This window comes from Oncorhynchus clarkii, chromosome 10, assembly GCF_045791955.1.
Source record: "Oncorhynchus clarkii lewisi isolate Uvic-CL-2024 chromosome 10, UVic_Ocla_1.0, whole genome shotgun sequence".
Classification (NCBI taxonomy): Eukaryota; Metazoa; Chordata; class Actinopteri; order Salmoniformes; family Salmonidae; genus Oncorhynchus; species Oncorhynchus clarkii.
Genome location: NC_092156.1, coordinates 8,861,519 through 8,878,867, shown reverse-complemented (window position 1 = coordinate 8,878,867; position 17,349 = coordinate 8,861,519). Strand labels below are relative to the sequence as shown.

The 17,349-nt window shown below is 49.5% G+C and overlaps 1 protein-coding gene across 7 annotated transcripts in view; it reads left to right on the top strand.

The window, feature by feature from the left end:
• The window catches only part of LOC139417978 (ankyrin repeat and KH domain-containing protein 1-like), a 50,135-nt gene that overhangs the window by 29,292 nt on the left and 3,494 nt on the right, over window positions 1-17,349 (top strand). For 4 of the 7 annotated variants that reach the window (XM_071167024.1, XM_071167023.1, XM_071167019.1 and 1 more), the window contains exons 11-30: window positions 484-571; window positions 763-890; window positions 2,009-2,152; window positions 2,250-2,352; window positions 2,532-3,767; window positions 4,042-4,163; window positions 4,756-4,867; window positions 7,753-7,898; window positions 9,871-10,013; window positions 10,210-10,423; window positions 10,561-10,736; window positions 10,852-11,014; window positions 11,450-11,545; window positions 11,994-12,110; window positions 12,336-12,510; window positions 13,447-13,933; window positions 14,051-14,206; window positions 14,445-14,594; window positions 15,277-16,823; window positions 17,058-17,228. In XM_071167024.1, the coding sequence (XP_071023125.1) occupies window positions 484-571; window positions 763-890; window positions 2,009-2,152; window positions 2,250-2,352; window positions 2,532-3,767; window positions 4,042-4,163; window positions 4,756-4,867; window positions 7,753-7,898; window positions 9,871-10,013; window positions 10,210-10,423; window positions 10,561-10,736; window positions 10,852-11,014; window positions 11,450-11,545; window positions 11,994-12,110; window positions 12,336-12,510; window positions 13,447-13,933; window positions 14,051-14,206; window positions 14,445-14,594; window positions 15,277-16,823; window positions 17,058-17,228 (5,674 nt within the window). Of the gene's footprint in view, window positions 1-483; window positions 572-762; window positions 891-2,008; window positions 2,153-2,249; window positions 2,353-2,531; window positions 3,768-4,038; window positions 4,164-4,755; window positions 4,868-7,752; window positions 7,899-9,870; window positions 10,014-10,209; window positions 10,424-10,560; window positions 10,737-10,851; window positions 11,015-11,449; window positions 11,546-11,993; window positions 12,111-12,335; window positions 12,511-13,446; window positions 13,934-14,050; window positions 14,207-14,444; window positions 14,595-15,276; window positions 16,824-17,057; window positions 17,229-17,349 lie in introns of all 7 variants that reach the window. The other 3 variants (XM_071167022.1, XM_071167018.1, XM_071167020.1) reach the window with 1 other exon arrangement.

The window sequence follows — 17,349 nt, the reverse complement described above, 5'->3', positions numbered from 1 at the left end:
TAGGGTCCCTATAGGGCTCTGATCTAAAGTTGTGCACTATATAGGGTCCCTATAGGGCTCTGGTCTAAAGTTGTGCAATATATAGGGTCCCTATTGGGCTCTGGTCTAAAGTAGTGCACTATATAGGGTCCCTATAGGGCTCTGGTCTAAAGTAGTGCACCTGGCTCTGGTCTAAAGTTGTGCACTATATAGGGCTCTGGTCTAAAGTAGTGCGCTATATAGGGAATAGGGTCCCTATAGGGCTCTGGTCTAAAGTAGTGCACTATATAGGGAATAGGGTCCCTATAGGGCTCTGATCTAAAGTTGTGCACTATATAGGGTCCCTATAGGGCTCTGGTCTAAAGTAGTGCACTATATAGGGAATAGGGTTCCATTTGTGACGCTGTCTCTGTGTTGTGTAGATGCTGGATACGTCGCTGCTTGAATAGGCTCTCTGTTTCTACTTGTGCACGTTACACACTCCTGTCTCTGTTTGTCTTACAGGAGCATGAATCGGAGGGGGGCAGGACCCCTCTAATGAAAGCCGTTAGAGCGGGCCACCTCTGTACTGTACAGTTCCTAATCAGCAAAGGTGTGCTTCTGCTCCTTCACTGTGTAGCAACGCCACACACAACCACACACACCAGACATCTGACACGTTGTAGCTTGAGCCGCGTTGCTCATCAGATCAGAAACAGTAGAGTATATAAACGTTATAGGGTTGCTGTTGTTTTCCATGTGGCCTCAGATTGACCCTGTTCTTGGTCTCTCTCCCTCCACCAGGAGCTAATGTGAACAGGGCGACGGCCAACAATGATCACACAGTAGTGTCTCTAGCCTGCGCCGGGGGCCACCTGGCCGTGGTGGAGCTGCTGCTGTCCCATGGGGCTGATCCTACACACAGACTGAAGGTGAGATCACTTGTCCCAAGCTCCTGGGCACAACGGTCTCAGGAGTGACCAGGAAGGAAATCTGATATTAAGAATGTCACACTGCAAGCCTTATAATAGACTCCTGTGTAAACAAACCTTTCTCTAACCCCTGTGTGAACAAACCTTTCTCTAACCCCTGTGTGAACAAACCTTTCTCTAACCCCTGTGTGAACAAACCTTTCTCTAACCCCTGTGTAAACAAACCTTTCTCTAACCCCTGTGTGAACAAACCTTTCTCTAACCCCTGTGTGAACAAACCTTTCTCTAACCCCTGTGTGAACAAACCTTTCTCTAACCCCTGTGTAAACAAACCTTTCTCTAACCCCTGTGTGAACAAACCTTTCTCTAACCCCTGTGTGAACAAACCTTTCTCTAACCCCTGTGTGAACAAACCTTTCTCTAACCCCTGTGTGAACAAACCTTTCTCTAACCCCTGTGTGAACAAACCTTTCTCTAACCCCTGTGTGAACAAACCTTTCTCTAACCCCTGTGTGAACAAACCTTTCTCTAACCCCTATGTAAACAAAACCTTTCTCTAACCCCGGTGTGAACAAACCTTTCTCTAACCCCTGTGTGAACAAACCTTTCTCTAACCCCTGTGTGAACAAACCTTTCTCTAACCCCTGTGTGAACAAACCTTTCTCTAACTCCTGTGTGAACAAACCTTTCTCTAACCCCTGTGTGAACAAACCTTTCTCTAACCCCTGTGTAAACAAACCCTTCTCTAACCCCTGTGTAAATGCAAACCGTTCTGTAAATGCAAACCGTTCTGTAACCCCTGTAAACCTTTCTGTAAGCGCAAACCCTTCTGTAACCCCTGTAAACACAAACCTTTCTGTAAACACAAACCTTTCTCTAACCCCTGTAAACGCAGACCCTTCTCTAACCTTTCTGTAAACGCAAACCTTTCTGTAAACGCAAACCTTTCTGTAAACGCAGACCCTTCTCTAACCTTTCTGTAAACGCAGACCTTTCTGTAACTGCTGTAAACACAGAACTGTCTCCATGTATTTGTTCCTCTTTTAATTCTTGATCAAATTCTCCCAAGATCCTAATACTAAGGATGACGTGTGTTTTTGTGTCAATCTCTCACCTAGGATGGCTCCACCATGCTGATCGAAGCTGCTAAGGGCGGTCACACCATCGTGGTGTCCTATCTCCTCGACTACCCCAACAACGTCCTGTCTGTCCCCGTGCCAGACTTGTCTCAGCTCACACCCCCATCCCATGACACCTCTCCGGTAGGGACTTCTACAAACATGTTTGTTTACTGTTGATGCCAGTTACAAGTATTGATACTAAATATACTTTTCTAATATCCTACCCTAACCCAAACAGGCTCCACGAGTTCCATTCCAAGCCCTGGCCATGGTGGTGCCTCCTCAAGAGCCAGACAGAGTGCCCTCCAACATCACAACGCCTCCACCCGTCATCACAAAAGGTCAGATCATGTTTTTGTGTTAACAGCAAATACATTTTCCAACTTTGCCAAGAAGAAAGACCACTAGACCACCATTTGACTGCACAAGGAATCAAAGTGTTACATTCAATGATTACTGCAATATTGTATGGTACAACCTCGTAGCTAACTGGTTGTGTTGTCCTGTGTGGCTGTCTCAGGCGGCTCCAAGCAGAGGCTGAGCCCCCTACAGGGCAGCCCCGTCGCCGCAGGCGGTCCGGACGCGGACCTGCTGCCTCCTTTCCACCCGTACCAGCCCCTAGAGTGCATCGTGGAAGAGACTGAGGGCAAGCTGAACGAGCTTGGCCAGAGGATCTCCGCTATAGAGAAGGCCCAGCTGCAGTCCTTGGAGCTCATCCAGGGAGAGCCTCTCACCAAAGACAAGATCGAGGAGCTGAAGAAGAGCCGCGAGGAGCAGGTCCAGAAGAAGAAGAAGATCCTCAAGGAGCTGCAGAAGGTGGAGCGCCAGCTGCAGCTCAAGACACAGCAGCAGTTCACCAAAGAGTACATGGAGGCCAAAGGCCTGAAGGACGACCCGGGGCAGCTTGGCCAGGCGGCAGGGGTGGAGCAGCCCGGCACCCCCCTGCCCTTGCAGGCTGCAGAGCCGGGCTCCGACACCGAGGGGGACGGGGAGGGCATCCACCACCACCATGATGGACAGCCCCACCCCGCCGCTGAGGAAGAGGACGATGAGGAGGAGGAGGAGGAGGAGGACTACGCCAAGCTACCTCAGGTGGACACCATCCTGTATAGACAGGCCCAGGAACCGCCGCCACCCGCTCCTCCTCACACCCAGGCCCTGCCGTGTCCCGCTCCTCCTCACACCCAGGCCCTGCCGTGTCCCGCTCCTCCTCACACCCAGGCCCTGCCGTGTCCCGCTCCTCCTCACACCCAGGCCCTGCCGAGTCCCGCTCCTCCTCACACCCAGGCCCTGCCGAGTCCCGCTCCTCCTCACACCCAGGCCCTGCCGAGTCCCGCTCCTCCTCACACCCAGGCCCTGCCGAGTCCCGCTCCTCCTCACACCCAGGCCCTGCCGAGTCCCGCTCCTCCTCACACCCAGGCCCTGCAGTGTCCCGCTCCTCCTCACACCCAGGCCCTGCAGTGTCCCGCTCCTCCTCACACCCAGGCCCTGCAGTGTCCCGCTGCTCCGCCCCTCCTGCAGGCCCATTTCTTACCCTCCCATCTCCTGGCCACCCAGCAGTCCACAGACTTCAGTACGGCAGACTACCCCGTCAGCTCCAGCCCCGATCTGGAGAGGGTGATGGTGAACCAGCAGCAGATGTTGTGGCAGCAGTTGACAGACCTGGGACCGGGCCTTCTCACCCAGGCCCCTGAAGGACTCATGGTGGCCACCCCAGCACAGACCCTCACAGATACTTTGGACGACATCATGGCAGGTGTGTTCATTAACACGGTCCTCTCTTTGCTTTGTGCTCTCAGTCCAGGTCTCTTTTTGACATTTTTAATTCGACTAAAATCAGGAAATAAAACCTCTAACCATTTAAGGACCGCTTGATCACTCATCCTTTTCATTAGCACTGAACTTGGTTTCAGTACATTTTCAACAGACTTTTTCAAATGGTTTTAATCCATCTTGAATTCGAATGGGATGTAGTTATATTTTGAAGGTGGACTAACAACTCTCCTTCCCTCTCGCCCCTGTGACAGCAGCGGTGAGCAGCAGAGTCCCCATGTTGAGCACGACGGCCTCGCCCCCAGCACAGACGCCCATCCATTCAGTGTCCCCACACTCTATGCTCCCCCTCTACCCCTCCGTAGACATCGACGCACACGTACGTCACACCACATGTCTAACAATAACACGCTAGTGGGCCTCCCGGGTGGCGCAGTGGTTAAGGGTGCTGTACTGCTGTGCCACCAGAGACTCTGGGTTCGCGCCCAGGCTCTGTCGTAACCGGCCGCGACCGGGAGGTCCGTGGGGCGACGCAAAATTGGCCTAGCGTCGTCCGGGTTAGGGAGGGCTTGGCCGGTAGGGATATCCTTGTCTCATCGCGCACCAGCGACTTCTGTGGCGGGCAGGGCGCGCTAACCAAGGTTGCCAGGTGCACGGTGTTTCCTCCGACACATTGGTGCGGCTGGCTTCCGGGTTGGATGCGCGCTGTGTTAAGAAGCAGTGCAGCTTGGTTAGGTTGTGTATCAGAGGACGCATGACTTTCAACCTTCGTCTCTCCCGAGCCCGTACGATGTAGCGATGAGACAAGATAGTAGCTACTAAACAATTGGATACCACGAAATTGGGGAGAAAAAGGGGTAAAATTTTTAAAAAATCTTTAAAAAAAACCAATAACACGCTAGTTTAGCTAATAATAGTCAGACAGGTTGCTTCTGTTCAGGAAAATAACACCCGACTGTATCTCTTGACAGACGGAGAGTAATCACGACACCGCTCTGACGCTGGCCTGTGCCGGCGGTCACGAGGAGCTGGTGTCGGTGCTCGTCGCCCGCGGGGCTAACATCGAGCATCGGGATAAGAAAGGTACACAACTCCCATACTTTGTCTTTTAAAAAAAAATGTTTTGTAGCAATAAAAAAATACATTAAAAAAACATGTTGGGATCAATTATCAGGGAACTTGATAATTTGTGTTTAGAAGTGGGAGTCCGTCTGTATGGTTGGAAACTGATTGGATGACTAGATTTAACGGACGGGCATTTGACCGTTTTTCTTTTTTTCACTGTTTGTGTCCTGGCAGGATTTATTTTCTAAGTACTTAAATTAAAAATATTATTTGAACACAAGGCATGTACTCAAAATACATATGTGCACATTGATCTATAGGCCTATGCCAACAGTGTGCGACAAATTCCAATTTATCCTAACCATTACAGAGAACACATCCATAATGACAAAGCAAAAACGGGTATCACATTTCCATAAGTATTCAGACCCTTTACTCAGTACTTTGTTGAAGCACCCTTGGCAGCGATTACAGCCTCAAGTCTTCTTGAGTATGACGCTACAAGCTTGGCACACCTGTATTTGGGGAGTTTCTCCCATCCTTCTCTGTAGATCCTCTCAAGATCTGTCAAGTTGGCTGGGGAGTGTTGCTGCACAGCTATTTTCAGGTCTCTCCAGGGGATGTTAGATCGAATTCAAGTCCGGGCTCTGGATGGGCCACTCAAAGACATTCAGAGACTTGTCCCGAAGCCACTCCTGCATTGTGTCTTAGCTGTGTGCTTAGGGTTGTTGTCCTGTTGGAAGGTGAACTTTCGCCCCAGTCTGATGTCCTGAGCGCTCTGGAGCAGGTTTTCATCAAGGATCTCTCAGTACTTTGCTTCCTTCATCTTTCCCTTGATCCTGACTAGTCTCCCAGTCCCTGCCCGCTGAAAAACATCCCCACAGCATGATGCTGCCACCACCATGCTTCACCGTAGGGATGGTGCCAGGTTTCCTCCAGACGTGACGCTTGGCATTCAAGCCAAAGTGTTGAATCTTGGTTTCATCAGACCAGAGAATCTAGTTTCTCGTGGTCTGAGAGTCCTTTAGGTGCCTTTTGGCAAACTCAAAGTGGGCTGTCATGTGCCTTCTACTGACACTTTCAAAGTTCTTGACATTTTCGAGATTGACTGACCTTCATGTCTTAAAGTAATGATGGACTGTCGTTTCTCTTTGCTTATTTGAGCTGTTCTTGCCATAATATGGACTTGGTCTTTTTTTGGTTACTACATGGCTCCATATGTGTTATTCCATAGTTTGGTATCTTCACTATTATTCTACAAACTAGTAAAAAATAAAGACAAACCATGCAGTCCAATTGACTGGTACTGTATATATTTAGTCAATAGAAAAGCAAGTGTAATATAAGATAATTGTTTTGAAACCGTAATATCATTATATTATATCGTTGTACACAGTCTTCAAGAACCTCTGCATTGGCACTTGCATTTGAGGCCTTTTGGCTCTGCAATGGCATAGCCTTGCTTTGTTAATTTATCAGACAAGACGCTCATATTTCCCCGAGTCCTTATCACAGTCAAGACACGTATATTATAGTAAAAAATATATATATATTTTTTTAATATAACAGAATAAAAATATATTTTTCCAAATTAAAAAGGTGGCACTGCAAAAGTGATCTGTATCTCACGTCTGAAACAGTTGTCAGAGATCATTTGAAACCGGGGCTCAAACACAATTTGGGTTTTCGATATACACTGCTCAAAAAAGGGGAACACTTAAACAACACACTATATATACACAGCTCAAAAAAATAAAGGGAACACTTAAACAACACATTATACATACACAGCTCAAAAAAAATAAAGGGAACACTTAAACAACACACTATATATACACTGCTCAAAAAAATAAAGGGAACACTTAAACAACACATTATACATACACAGCTCAAAAAAAATAAAGGGAACACTTAAACAACACACTATATATACACTGCTCAAAAAAATAAAGGGAACACTTAAACAACACATTATACATACACAGCTCAAAAAAAATAAAGGGAACACTTAAACAACACACTATATATACACTGCTCAAAAAAATAAAGGGAACACTTAAACAACACTATATATACACAGCTCAAAAAAAATAAAGGGAACACTTAAACAACACACTATATTCTTTCATTCTCCCAGTCTCCTTTTCTTTTATCTCTGAGTTCCTATTATAACTGACACATACACTGCTCAAAAAGGGGTTGAACCTCGACTCACGTTCGTTGAACACCGTCCACTTCTTTCTTAATTACTTTTAGCAACATTTAATTTTAAGAAAGGGGTTTTATTGGTGTGTTGCTTTATTTTTTATACAGTTCTTCTGAAGATTAATTGCATGTAGGAAATGTCATGCTAACCAATTCTAAACGGCACAGTAGCAAATAGATGGGCAGCAATGATTCCAAAACTGCAGCTGTTTGTTGGAACACAGAGTTTCCTACTTCAGGAGTAAACTGTCATCTTTTGGCTAGAAATGTAGCAGTTAGATACGTTTTTCTAGGTGTTTATTGCTGTCGGACTAAACGGGAGCTTGTGAGCGCTCAGCACCTGGCGCGTAGGAAGCGGTCGGAACGCAATTGGGTGAATGAGACATGGAGGGGAAAGTGAATTTGGAAGAACTTTGATGCTTGGTTTCTTTTGTTGTGCTACGCAAACGCACATGTACACATGGAACACTAGAGTCGAGGGAATTATTTTTAAAGACAAAAAAATATATAATTTGGACCATTTTACTTGCCCCCCAGAAAGCACATTTCACCCAATAGTTTTACAGTATTTAATTTTTTTTTTTTTTTTAAATCTCTGGTTAAAGATTGACCTTTGTCGGTTCAAGCAGTCGAGTATTCATGCCCATCCTTAGTATGTTGGAGAGTAAATCTAAATGTCTCTAACCATCTGTCCCCAGGTTTCACTCCTCTGATCCTGGCTGCTACAGCGGGTCATGTTGGCGTGGTGGAGATCCTGCTGGATAAAGGAGGGGACATCGAAGCCCAGTCGGAGAGAACCAAAGACACTCCTCTCTCCCTGGCCTGCTCTGGAGGAAGACAGGAGGTGCTGCTCTGCTTGTTATATTTTATGTGAACAACAGGACGAGGCAGTGCCGTAAAGCGAGACATTTTAGCGTAGCCACTTTCCCACAGCACTCTCACCGCAGCTAACCCCAGAAGTCCCAACACTAGCATTCATGCAATTGCAAACACAGCTCTAATTTATTGCATCGAACATACTATATGCTACATTAAGGCTACATCGACCCAAAATACCATGTAGGCCTAAGACAAGTCTAATGTCCAGAATTTAATCAATATAATTTGTAAATTAGATTTAGCTACAATATCAGACATTGTAAGAAGATGGAGCCCCAGGAACCACCACATGTGGATCTCTGTTTATATATTTTTTTATATTTCTAACAGCGTCTGTCTCCCCCCCTTTTCTGGATTTATTATATTACTTCACACCTTCTATCTCTTTGTCTACAAAACATTATCTGGGCTGCATGTGATTGAACAAGTCATTGGAAACATGTCCTCCGTTCGTTACCTTCCTTGTAGACAGAATAAAACGGTTTTTGGGGGGCTAGATTACTATTAATGTAATCCGTAAACCAACTAATACATTAAACATGCTCATTTTCAATAGCCTATAGAAGAAACAAGGAAACTGAAAAAAGTTATTTCAACCTGGTAATAATTCATTTTCTTTCAATTTGCTCTAGAATCGAATTATCAATATAATAAAGCTTGGCGTAGGATATTTCCTTAAAGTAGACTCAAACAGCTTATGTTGGATATGAATTGGCTTTAGCAAGATGCTGTGCAGATTTAATTCATTTTCAGCACATTGAAAAATATATAAAAAACATAAAAAAATATATATATATTCTTAGAGATTCTACACAGCGGCTTGTTCTGGCCAATCCTCTCAATCTCTTCATCCATTGGTTGGGCTACTGGCCATTTCCACCAATAGGCTATGGTAGCCCGGTAGCCTATAAAGAGGCTACCAGGTGCATTTTTTTTTTTTTTAGATATGAAAGGAGACGTTAAATGTGACTAACAGGTAGGAAAGTGTGGAGATGAGTGTGTGTGCTGATTGACCAGTAGGATAGGTGTGAATTAACGTTTTCTCAACTGGCCTACCTGGTTAAATAAAGGTAAATTAAGGTGTGAATGTTCTGAAAGCTTAATTTTAATCAATCATATGAATACAATACATCCCGTTGAGACCTGATGGGTCATCAGCAGGACAATAGTCTTGCTGTGTCTATGACATGGTATGCAGATGAAGACTGTTATGCTCCACATTGGGTACAATATCCCTAAATGTAATGTTTATCATCTGCTACTGTCTACATGATTTACAGCAGGTTCCAGTAAGATTCAACAGAGAAAGCATCAAGGAGTGATTACTTTTGTTTTCTGTCTGTCGGACTGGACAGTCTACTGTGCAATTGTGTAGGATAAGGCTATTGCGTAACACCCAACAATATTTTCCTCTATTATTTAGGACCATGGGCTTAAAAACAAAACGATCAGAGGATAATTCACAAGGGATTTGTTTTTCCCCAAACGCTTTTCATTCAGGTCAGTCTTTTGACAGAAACCTGGAGGATCCCTAGTCAAATTAAAATATGAACACATATTTTAGGCCGTAGCCTGAAAAAAAAAAAAAAGCCAGACATGATTTTATGAAAAGCAGTGAACATACACATTGTTTCACCTTCTTGAATAACAGACTCACGAACACGCTTGCATCACAGCTGTTTCTGCCCAGGGAAGCTCAACGTATTGTAGCCTACAGTGCGTTAAGGGCGAGTACGCAGCGTAGAGTAGCTGCTGCTGCATAGAAACAGCTAATACCCTAATAAAACAACAAAAATAACCTGTGGTGAAACAAGAGGCAGAACGACAACCTTGACAGACACAAACTCACTGACCGAACCAGCTTAGCACGGCATACATTTAGATAAACAATTAGAAGTGTTCTGTGGATTGACTAACCTGTGGTCCGTTCACTCCAGGTGGTGGAGCTGTTGCTGCTGCGCGGGGCCAACAAGGAGCACCGTAATGTTTCAGACTACACTCCTCTCAGCCTGGCCGCCTCGGGGGGCTTCGTCAACATCATCAAGATCCTCCTCAACGCTGGAGCTGAAATCAACTCCAGGTATCCACAACCAGCCCTCCTTGCCACAGTTTGTGCAGGCTGTGCCTCTGTCCCAATCTTGAACAGTTTGTGTAATCATCCCTCTCGCCCTGTCTGTTCCCCTCGCCCTGTCTGTTCCCCTCGCCCTGTCTGTTCCCCTCGCCCTCTCTGTTCCCCTCGCCCTCTCTGTTCCCCTCGCCCTGTCTGTTCCCCTCAGGACTGGGAGTAAGCTGGGTATCTCTCCTCTGATGCTGGCTGCCATGAACGGTCACGTCCCTGCGGTCAAGCTGCTGCTGGACATGGGTTCCGACATCAACGCTCAGATCGAGACTAACCGCAACACGGCGCTGACCCTGGCCTGCTTCCAGGGACGGGCGGAGGTGGTCAGTCTGCTGCTGGACCGCAAGGCCAACGTGGAGCACCGCGCCAAGGTGGTAGCAGCTGCAGCAGGCTGGAGCCCGACATGTCCTCATGTTGTCTGGGCTTGTGTCAAAGACATTAGAAATTATGTTCTGGTGTTTGGTCTGTGTGGTGCAGTCTCACTGACCCATTATACATTCTCTCTCAGACTGGGCTGACCCCCCTCATGGAGGCGGCATCGGGTGGCTATGCTGAGGTGGGGCGGGTGCTGCTGGATAAGAGCGCTGACGTCAACGCCCCACCCGTCCCCTCCTCCCGAGACACCGCGCTCACCATCGCTGCAGACAAGGGCCACTACAAGTTCTGTGAGCTCCTAATCAACCGGTAATACATCTTTTTAATGTACAAGTATGACCGTGAGAAGTACCTTTTCAGTCAGAATATCATTCCTCTCCAGTCTCTCTTCCTCCCTCTACTCAGCCTGTTGTCCTTCTCACAGAGGTGCTCACATTGACGTGCGCAATAAGAAGGGAAACACTCCCCTGTGGCTGGCGGCCAACGGCGGCCATTTTGACGTGGTGCAACTGCTGGTGCAGGCTGGGACCGATGTCGACGCAGCAGACAACCGCAAGATCACACCACTCATGGCTGCCTTCCGCAAGGTGGTACACACACACACACACACACACACGCACACACACACACACGTATGAAATAGCGGAGGCTGCTGAGGGAGGACGGCTCAAAATAATGGCTGGAACGGAGCGAATGGAATGAAATCAAACACATGGAAACACCTGTGTTTGTTGTATTTGATACCGTTCCACTTAATCCACTCTAACCATTACAACAAGCTCATCCTCCCCAATTAAGGTGCCACCAGCCTCCTGTGGTATGAAACTAAACTGTGATTAAACACTAGTGTCACTTGCTCCTTTAAGTAAATTGGTTCTGATACTGATACACAGTTGAATATCTCGTATATGACCTGTGCTCCCCGTTCATTTCCTGTTCTTAGCTAATGACCCCGGTGGAGTGTAAATGGAAGTGAATGTATAATAATCCCAGGAGGCTGACCTCTGAACTCTGTCTCACAGGGCCATGTGAAGGTGGTTCAGTACCTGGTCAAGGAGGTCAACCAGTTCCCCTCGGACATCGAGTGCATGAGATACATTGCCACCATCACGGACAAGGTAAGCTGAAACGGACAAGAACAACAACACATTCATTGAAAATTACAAAGGGGGTCTCCCGTGTGGCGCAGCGGTCTAAGGCAGTGCTAGCTGTGTTACTACAGATCCTGGTTCGATACTAGGCTGCGTCGTGACCGGGAGACACGAGGCAGGGGTACGGTGTTTCCTCTGACACATTGGTGCGGCTGGCTTCCGGGTTAAGTGGGCATTGTGTCAAGAAGCAGTGCGGCTTGGCTGGGTTGTGTTTCGCAGGACTCACGGCTCTCGACCTTCGCTTCTCCTGAGTTGCAGCGATGGGACAAGACTGTAACTACCAATTGGATATGACAAAATTGAGGAGAAAAGGGGTGTGGGTACATTTTTAGAAAATGACAAAGGGTCAACTTTTTTATTTTTCTGAAAGAAAGTGCGGTTCCAACAGTACATTTTTGTCTCATACTCCTCCTAGGACCTGCTGAAGAAATGTCACCAGTGCATGGAGACCATTGTCAAAGCCAAAGACCAGCAGGCAGCAGAGGCCAACAAGAACGCCAGCATTCTGCTGAAGGAGCTGGACTTGGAGAAGGTCAATTACTTTTCCACCCAACACAACCTTCTGCTCCTCATGGATTTGTATGGATTTATAGCTCTCTGTAGATGTTGTGTGCATCCTAAATGGAACCATGTTCTCGTAGGGTTCTAGGCTAAAAGGTAGTGCACTATATAGAGAATATGGCTCCATTTGGGATGCATTCTCTGGCTTGTAATCATCCATTTTTTAATTTTTTTTTCTTCTTCTTGGGGTGTACAGTCCAGGGAAGAGAGTAAGAAGCAAGCCCTGGCCGCTAAGCGTGAGAAGCGTAAGGAGAAACGCAAGAAGAAGAAGGAAGATCAGAAAAGGAAGCTGGAGGGGGAGGAAGAGGAGGAGGAGGAGGAAGAGGAGGCCAAAGTAAAAGAGGAGTTAGAGGACCAAGACTCCTCTGAAGGTAACCACCTTTTTACTAACCCAGCACCTGAACAGCCTCTATTAGACTAACCCAGCACCTGAACAGCCTCTATTAGACTAACCCAGCACCTGAACAGCCTCTATTAGACTAACCCAGCACCTGAACAGCCTCTATTAGACTAACCCAGCACCTGAACAGCCTCTATTAGACTAACCCAGCACCTGAACAGCCTCTATTAGACTAACCCAGCACCTGAACAGCCTCTATTAGACTAACCCAGCACCTGAACAGCCTCTATTAGACTAACCCAGCACCTGAACAGCCTCTATTAGACTAACCCAGCACCTGAACAGCCTCTATTAGACTAACCCAGCACCTGAACAGCCTCTATTAGACTAACCCAGCACCTGAACAGCCTCTATTAGACTAACCCAGCACCTGAACAGCCTCTATTAGACTAACCCAGCACCTGAACAGCCTCTATTAGACTAACCCAGCACCTGAACAGCCTCTATTAGACTAACCCAGCACCTGAACAGCCTCTATTAGACTAACCCAGCACCTGAACAGCCTCGTATAGCCTAACGTGGCAGCACCTGAACAGCCTCTATTAGACTAACGCGGCAGCACCTGAACAGCCTCGTATAGCCTAACACGGCAGCACCTGAACAGCCTCGTATAGCCTAACGCGACAGCACCTGAACGGCCGCTTGTGGCCTGGCGCGGCCCCCGGCGGCCAAGCTGGGCTCCTGAAATCAGCATGGTTTTTGTGTGAATTAAAGGATATTTTCAAGTCAGTTGAATTCAAATAGTTTAGAACATAAATCATCTGTCAAATGAACTGAAATGACGCGCTCATGTTAATTTCACCTGAGACGAAGCCGTTCGACATCTTTCTAATGTCCTTTTGGTTGTTTCAGTGGCCAAGTGGTAAAATAAGGGTGAATAACCTTCCGTATTTCACGCTCTGTTTAGACGGTGACGTCCCCATTGACCCGCCCAGCGCTACCACCACCACTACCATCGGCATCTCTGCCACCTCTGCCACCTTCACCAACGCCTTCGCCAAGAAACGAGCCAATGTGGCGACCACGCCCAGCACCAACCGCAAGAACAAGAAGAACAAGACCATGGAGCCCGTCATCCTGCAGGACCCCCAGGTGGCGCTGGCTCAGCAGAAGACCGACAAAGACAAGATCCACGGGGAGCCCAGGGGCGGCGGGGTGCCTGGTGGCAGCGACTCGGACAACCTGGACAGCACCGACTGCAACAGTGAGAGCAGCAGCGGAGGCAAAAGCCAGGAGCTCAACTACCTACCGGACATGCCCTCTTCATCTTCCTCATCCTCGTCTTCATCGTCTGCTCCCTCGGGGGTGAGCCAACAGCCCCCGCCGGTCCCTGAGAAGAGGCACAGCTCCCGAGACCACAAGGTCACAGTGTGCATCTCCAAACCACACCAGAAGTAAGAGACCAGGTCTAAATGCAGAAAAGCAGTGTCCAAACTGGGAATTCTTAAGTCTAAACTTGTGAATTGTCTACAGTACACCACAGGGCTCTCTGTTTATTTTCTTCTTCTCAGACTCCATGACTGCATCAACGTCCTGGCGCCCAGCTCCCTTCCCCCCTCCTTCAAAACCATTTCAGTGCCGGTCACCTCGCCCAACAGCAAGATGAACCTCACCAGCCCCAAGAGGGGCCAGAAGAGGGAAGACGGCTGGAAAGAGGTGGTACGGAGGTGGGTTGGCCTCAACTCAAACAATGGCTACTGTAGTTACGGTTACCTTTCACGTTTACTGTGACCTTTACCCATAGAGTGCAGTGAGGGTACAGCATCTCCCTTCCTCTAGTTCGGAATTTATAACTGTCACTTCTTGTTAACTAGCAATCAACTGCACCTGGTATCTACTACGTAGTTGTTAAGTACAGCCGTTTGACCCCGATATTAATGGAATGGCTTGTTTGTCTTCTGTCAGATCTAAGAAGTTATTGGTGCCTGCCTCTGTGGTGTCTCGGATCATGGGCAGAGGTGGCTGTAATATCACTGCCATTCAGGATGTGACCGGAGCTCACATCGACGTGGACAAACAGAAGGACAAGAATGGAGAAAGGATGATCACCATCAGGTAAGGTCGGCCCACTGATCACCACCAGGTATGACCGGCCCACTGATCACCACCAGGTAAGGTCGGCCCACTGATCACCACCAGGTAAGGTCGGCCCACTGATCACCACCAGGTAAGGTCGGCCCACTGATCACCACCAGGTAAGGTCGGCCCACTGATCACCACCAGGTAAGGTCGGCCCACTGATCACCACCAGGTAAGGTCGGCCCACTGATCACCACCAGGTAAGGTCGGCCCACTGATCACCACCAGGTAAGGTCGGCCCACTGATCACCACCAGGTAAGGTCGGCCCACTGATCACCACCAGGTAAGGTCGGCCCACTGATCACCACCAGGTAAGGTCGGCCCACTGATCACCACCAGGTAAGGTCGGCCCACTGATCACCACCAGGTAAGGCCGGCCCACTGATCACCACCAGGTAAGGCCGGCCCACTGATCACCACCAGGTAAGGTCGGCCCACTGATCACCACCAGGTAAGGTCGGCCCACTGATCACCACCAGGTAAGGTCGGCCCACTGATCACCACCAGGTAAGGTCGGCCCACTGATCACCACCAGGTAAGGCCGGCCCACTGATCACCACCAGGTAAGGCCGGCCCACTGATCACCACCAGGTAAGGCCGGCCCACTGATCACCACCAGGTCAGACACTCACCTGCTTCTCTCCCTTTGGTCTTCAGAGGAGGTACTGAGTCGACTCGGCACGCTGTACAACTGATCAACGCCCTGATCCAAGACCCAGCCAAGGAGCTGGAGGACCTAATCCCCAGAAACCACATCCGCACTCCTGGTACCAGCACCAAGATGGGCTCCACCTACACCACCTCCACAGGGGCCACCAACACTACGGCGGCCGGCTCAAAGGGCCTGGCATCGGTGTTTCCGTCGTCCGCTGTGTCCTTCCAGACCCCCCCGGTCTCTCAGCAGGGAGGGAAGATGGGAAAGAACCTGTCCCCCGGGGTGAGGCCCCCCTTTGTTTCACTGCCCCTGGCGTATGCCAACCCACACCTGGCCCTGCTGGCTGCCCAGACCATGCACCACATCCGACACCCACGTCTGCCCATGGCACAGTTCGGTGGCACCTTTTCTCCATCGCCTAACACCTGGGGCCCGTTCCCGGTAAGGCCCGTCAACCCCGGCAGCACTCACAGCTCTCCCAAGCACAACGGGAGCACTGCCCCCCGGCCCTCGCCTGTCTCCGCTGCCCATCCGGAGTACACAGCTCCTGCCTCTACAGCAGCCCCTGCAGCCACCGTCTCGCCCACCAGCACTGCCCCCTCCGGCACCCCAACGCCCTCCTCTGCCAGGAAGCAGCTCTTCTCTGGCGAACCAAAGACGACCAGCATGACAGCAGTCACTTCCACAGTGAGCAACGTTCCCGCCACGCAGCTGGCCCCTGCACCCTCCACCATGTCCTCTACTCCGTCCTCCCCTTCCGTGCCCATCGCCACGTCTGCACAGCAGCTGCCCGTCTCCAAGCCGGAGCCTGCTGGTGGCACCACGCCTGGTAAAGAGAAGTCCTCTCCAGATGCAGCACCTGTCCAAGGTGGAGCGTCGGAAGGTTCCAGCTCCAACGGCCCCATGTACTTCACAGGTCCTCCCACGGCTTCACCATCACTGCCCTCCCAGCAGCCGGACAGCCGACAGCAGCAGCTGCCACTCCCCTTCTCCCCCAGCACAGAGCCCAGCCCCCAGGCCGCCCAGCCTCCCTGCTCCCACCTGCCCTCCTCTCACGCTGCACCAGCAGGGGGCAGCACCGCACCTCACTACGCACAGCCTTCTCCCTCATGCGTGCAGCCCTCTGCCCAGGTCTACCCCATGACAGCTGGGACATCTCCGCAGGAGCACCATTCTGTGTTTGTATCCTCTGGAGCCTCCCAGGAGCAACACCAGAAACAACCGCAGCAGTATACCAACCAGGGCATGGCAGCCCCTTCCATGGGCATGATGAACGGCTCCCAGATGCACAGCCACGGGGGCAAGACCCAGCAGCTGCCCCCCAACTACGGCCCCAACGCCCTCTTCAACCATTTCAGCAGCATGTTTGACAGCAATCAGGTGGGCAACAATCAGGTGTGGGGAGCATGTCACCTGCCTGCTCGGACCCCTCCGGAGCAGCCCTACATGGGAGGCATGGGACAGATGGAGAAGGTGATGCCAGCTCCTGACGGCTCCAAGGCTCCAGGGTACCGCTGCAACTCCCAGAGGATTGTCACCAGTCCCATCGGTAAGCAACAAGGACCATAGACTCCACTACACACACACACACACACACACTCTGCAGGAAATAACACCCATAACACCATGTTGTAACCCAAGAAAAAAATGTTGTTCCAGAGAAACAAATTCTACTGATTCCACAAAGCAGCACTAATCATGTTTATATTGACGTACTTGTTCAGTTTATTAGTGGTTTGTGCCTAAATATTTTAACCAGGTCAGTTGACCTCTTTTGTTTCAGGCATGCACATGGACCCGTCGGGAAACTCCATCTCTTCGTCTGCTGCTCTGACCAGCTTCGCCACCAGTATCTCTGGCAGTGCAGTGTACCTGCAGGGTCCGTCCCCGGTGGGAACCCCCTCCTTTAGCCGCCAGCATTTCTCCCCTCACCCCTGGAGCGCCTCCACCTCCAGTAAGAACACAGGGCACGGGACAGGGCGCGGGACAGGGGGCGGGACATGACAGGGGACGGGACAGGGGACGGGGCAGGGGACGGGACAGGGCAGTTCATTCATAGATCTAAAGTGTTTTTC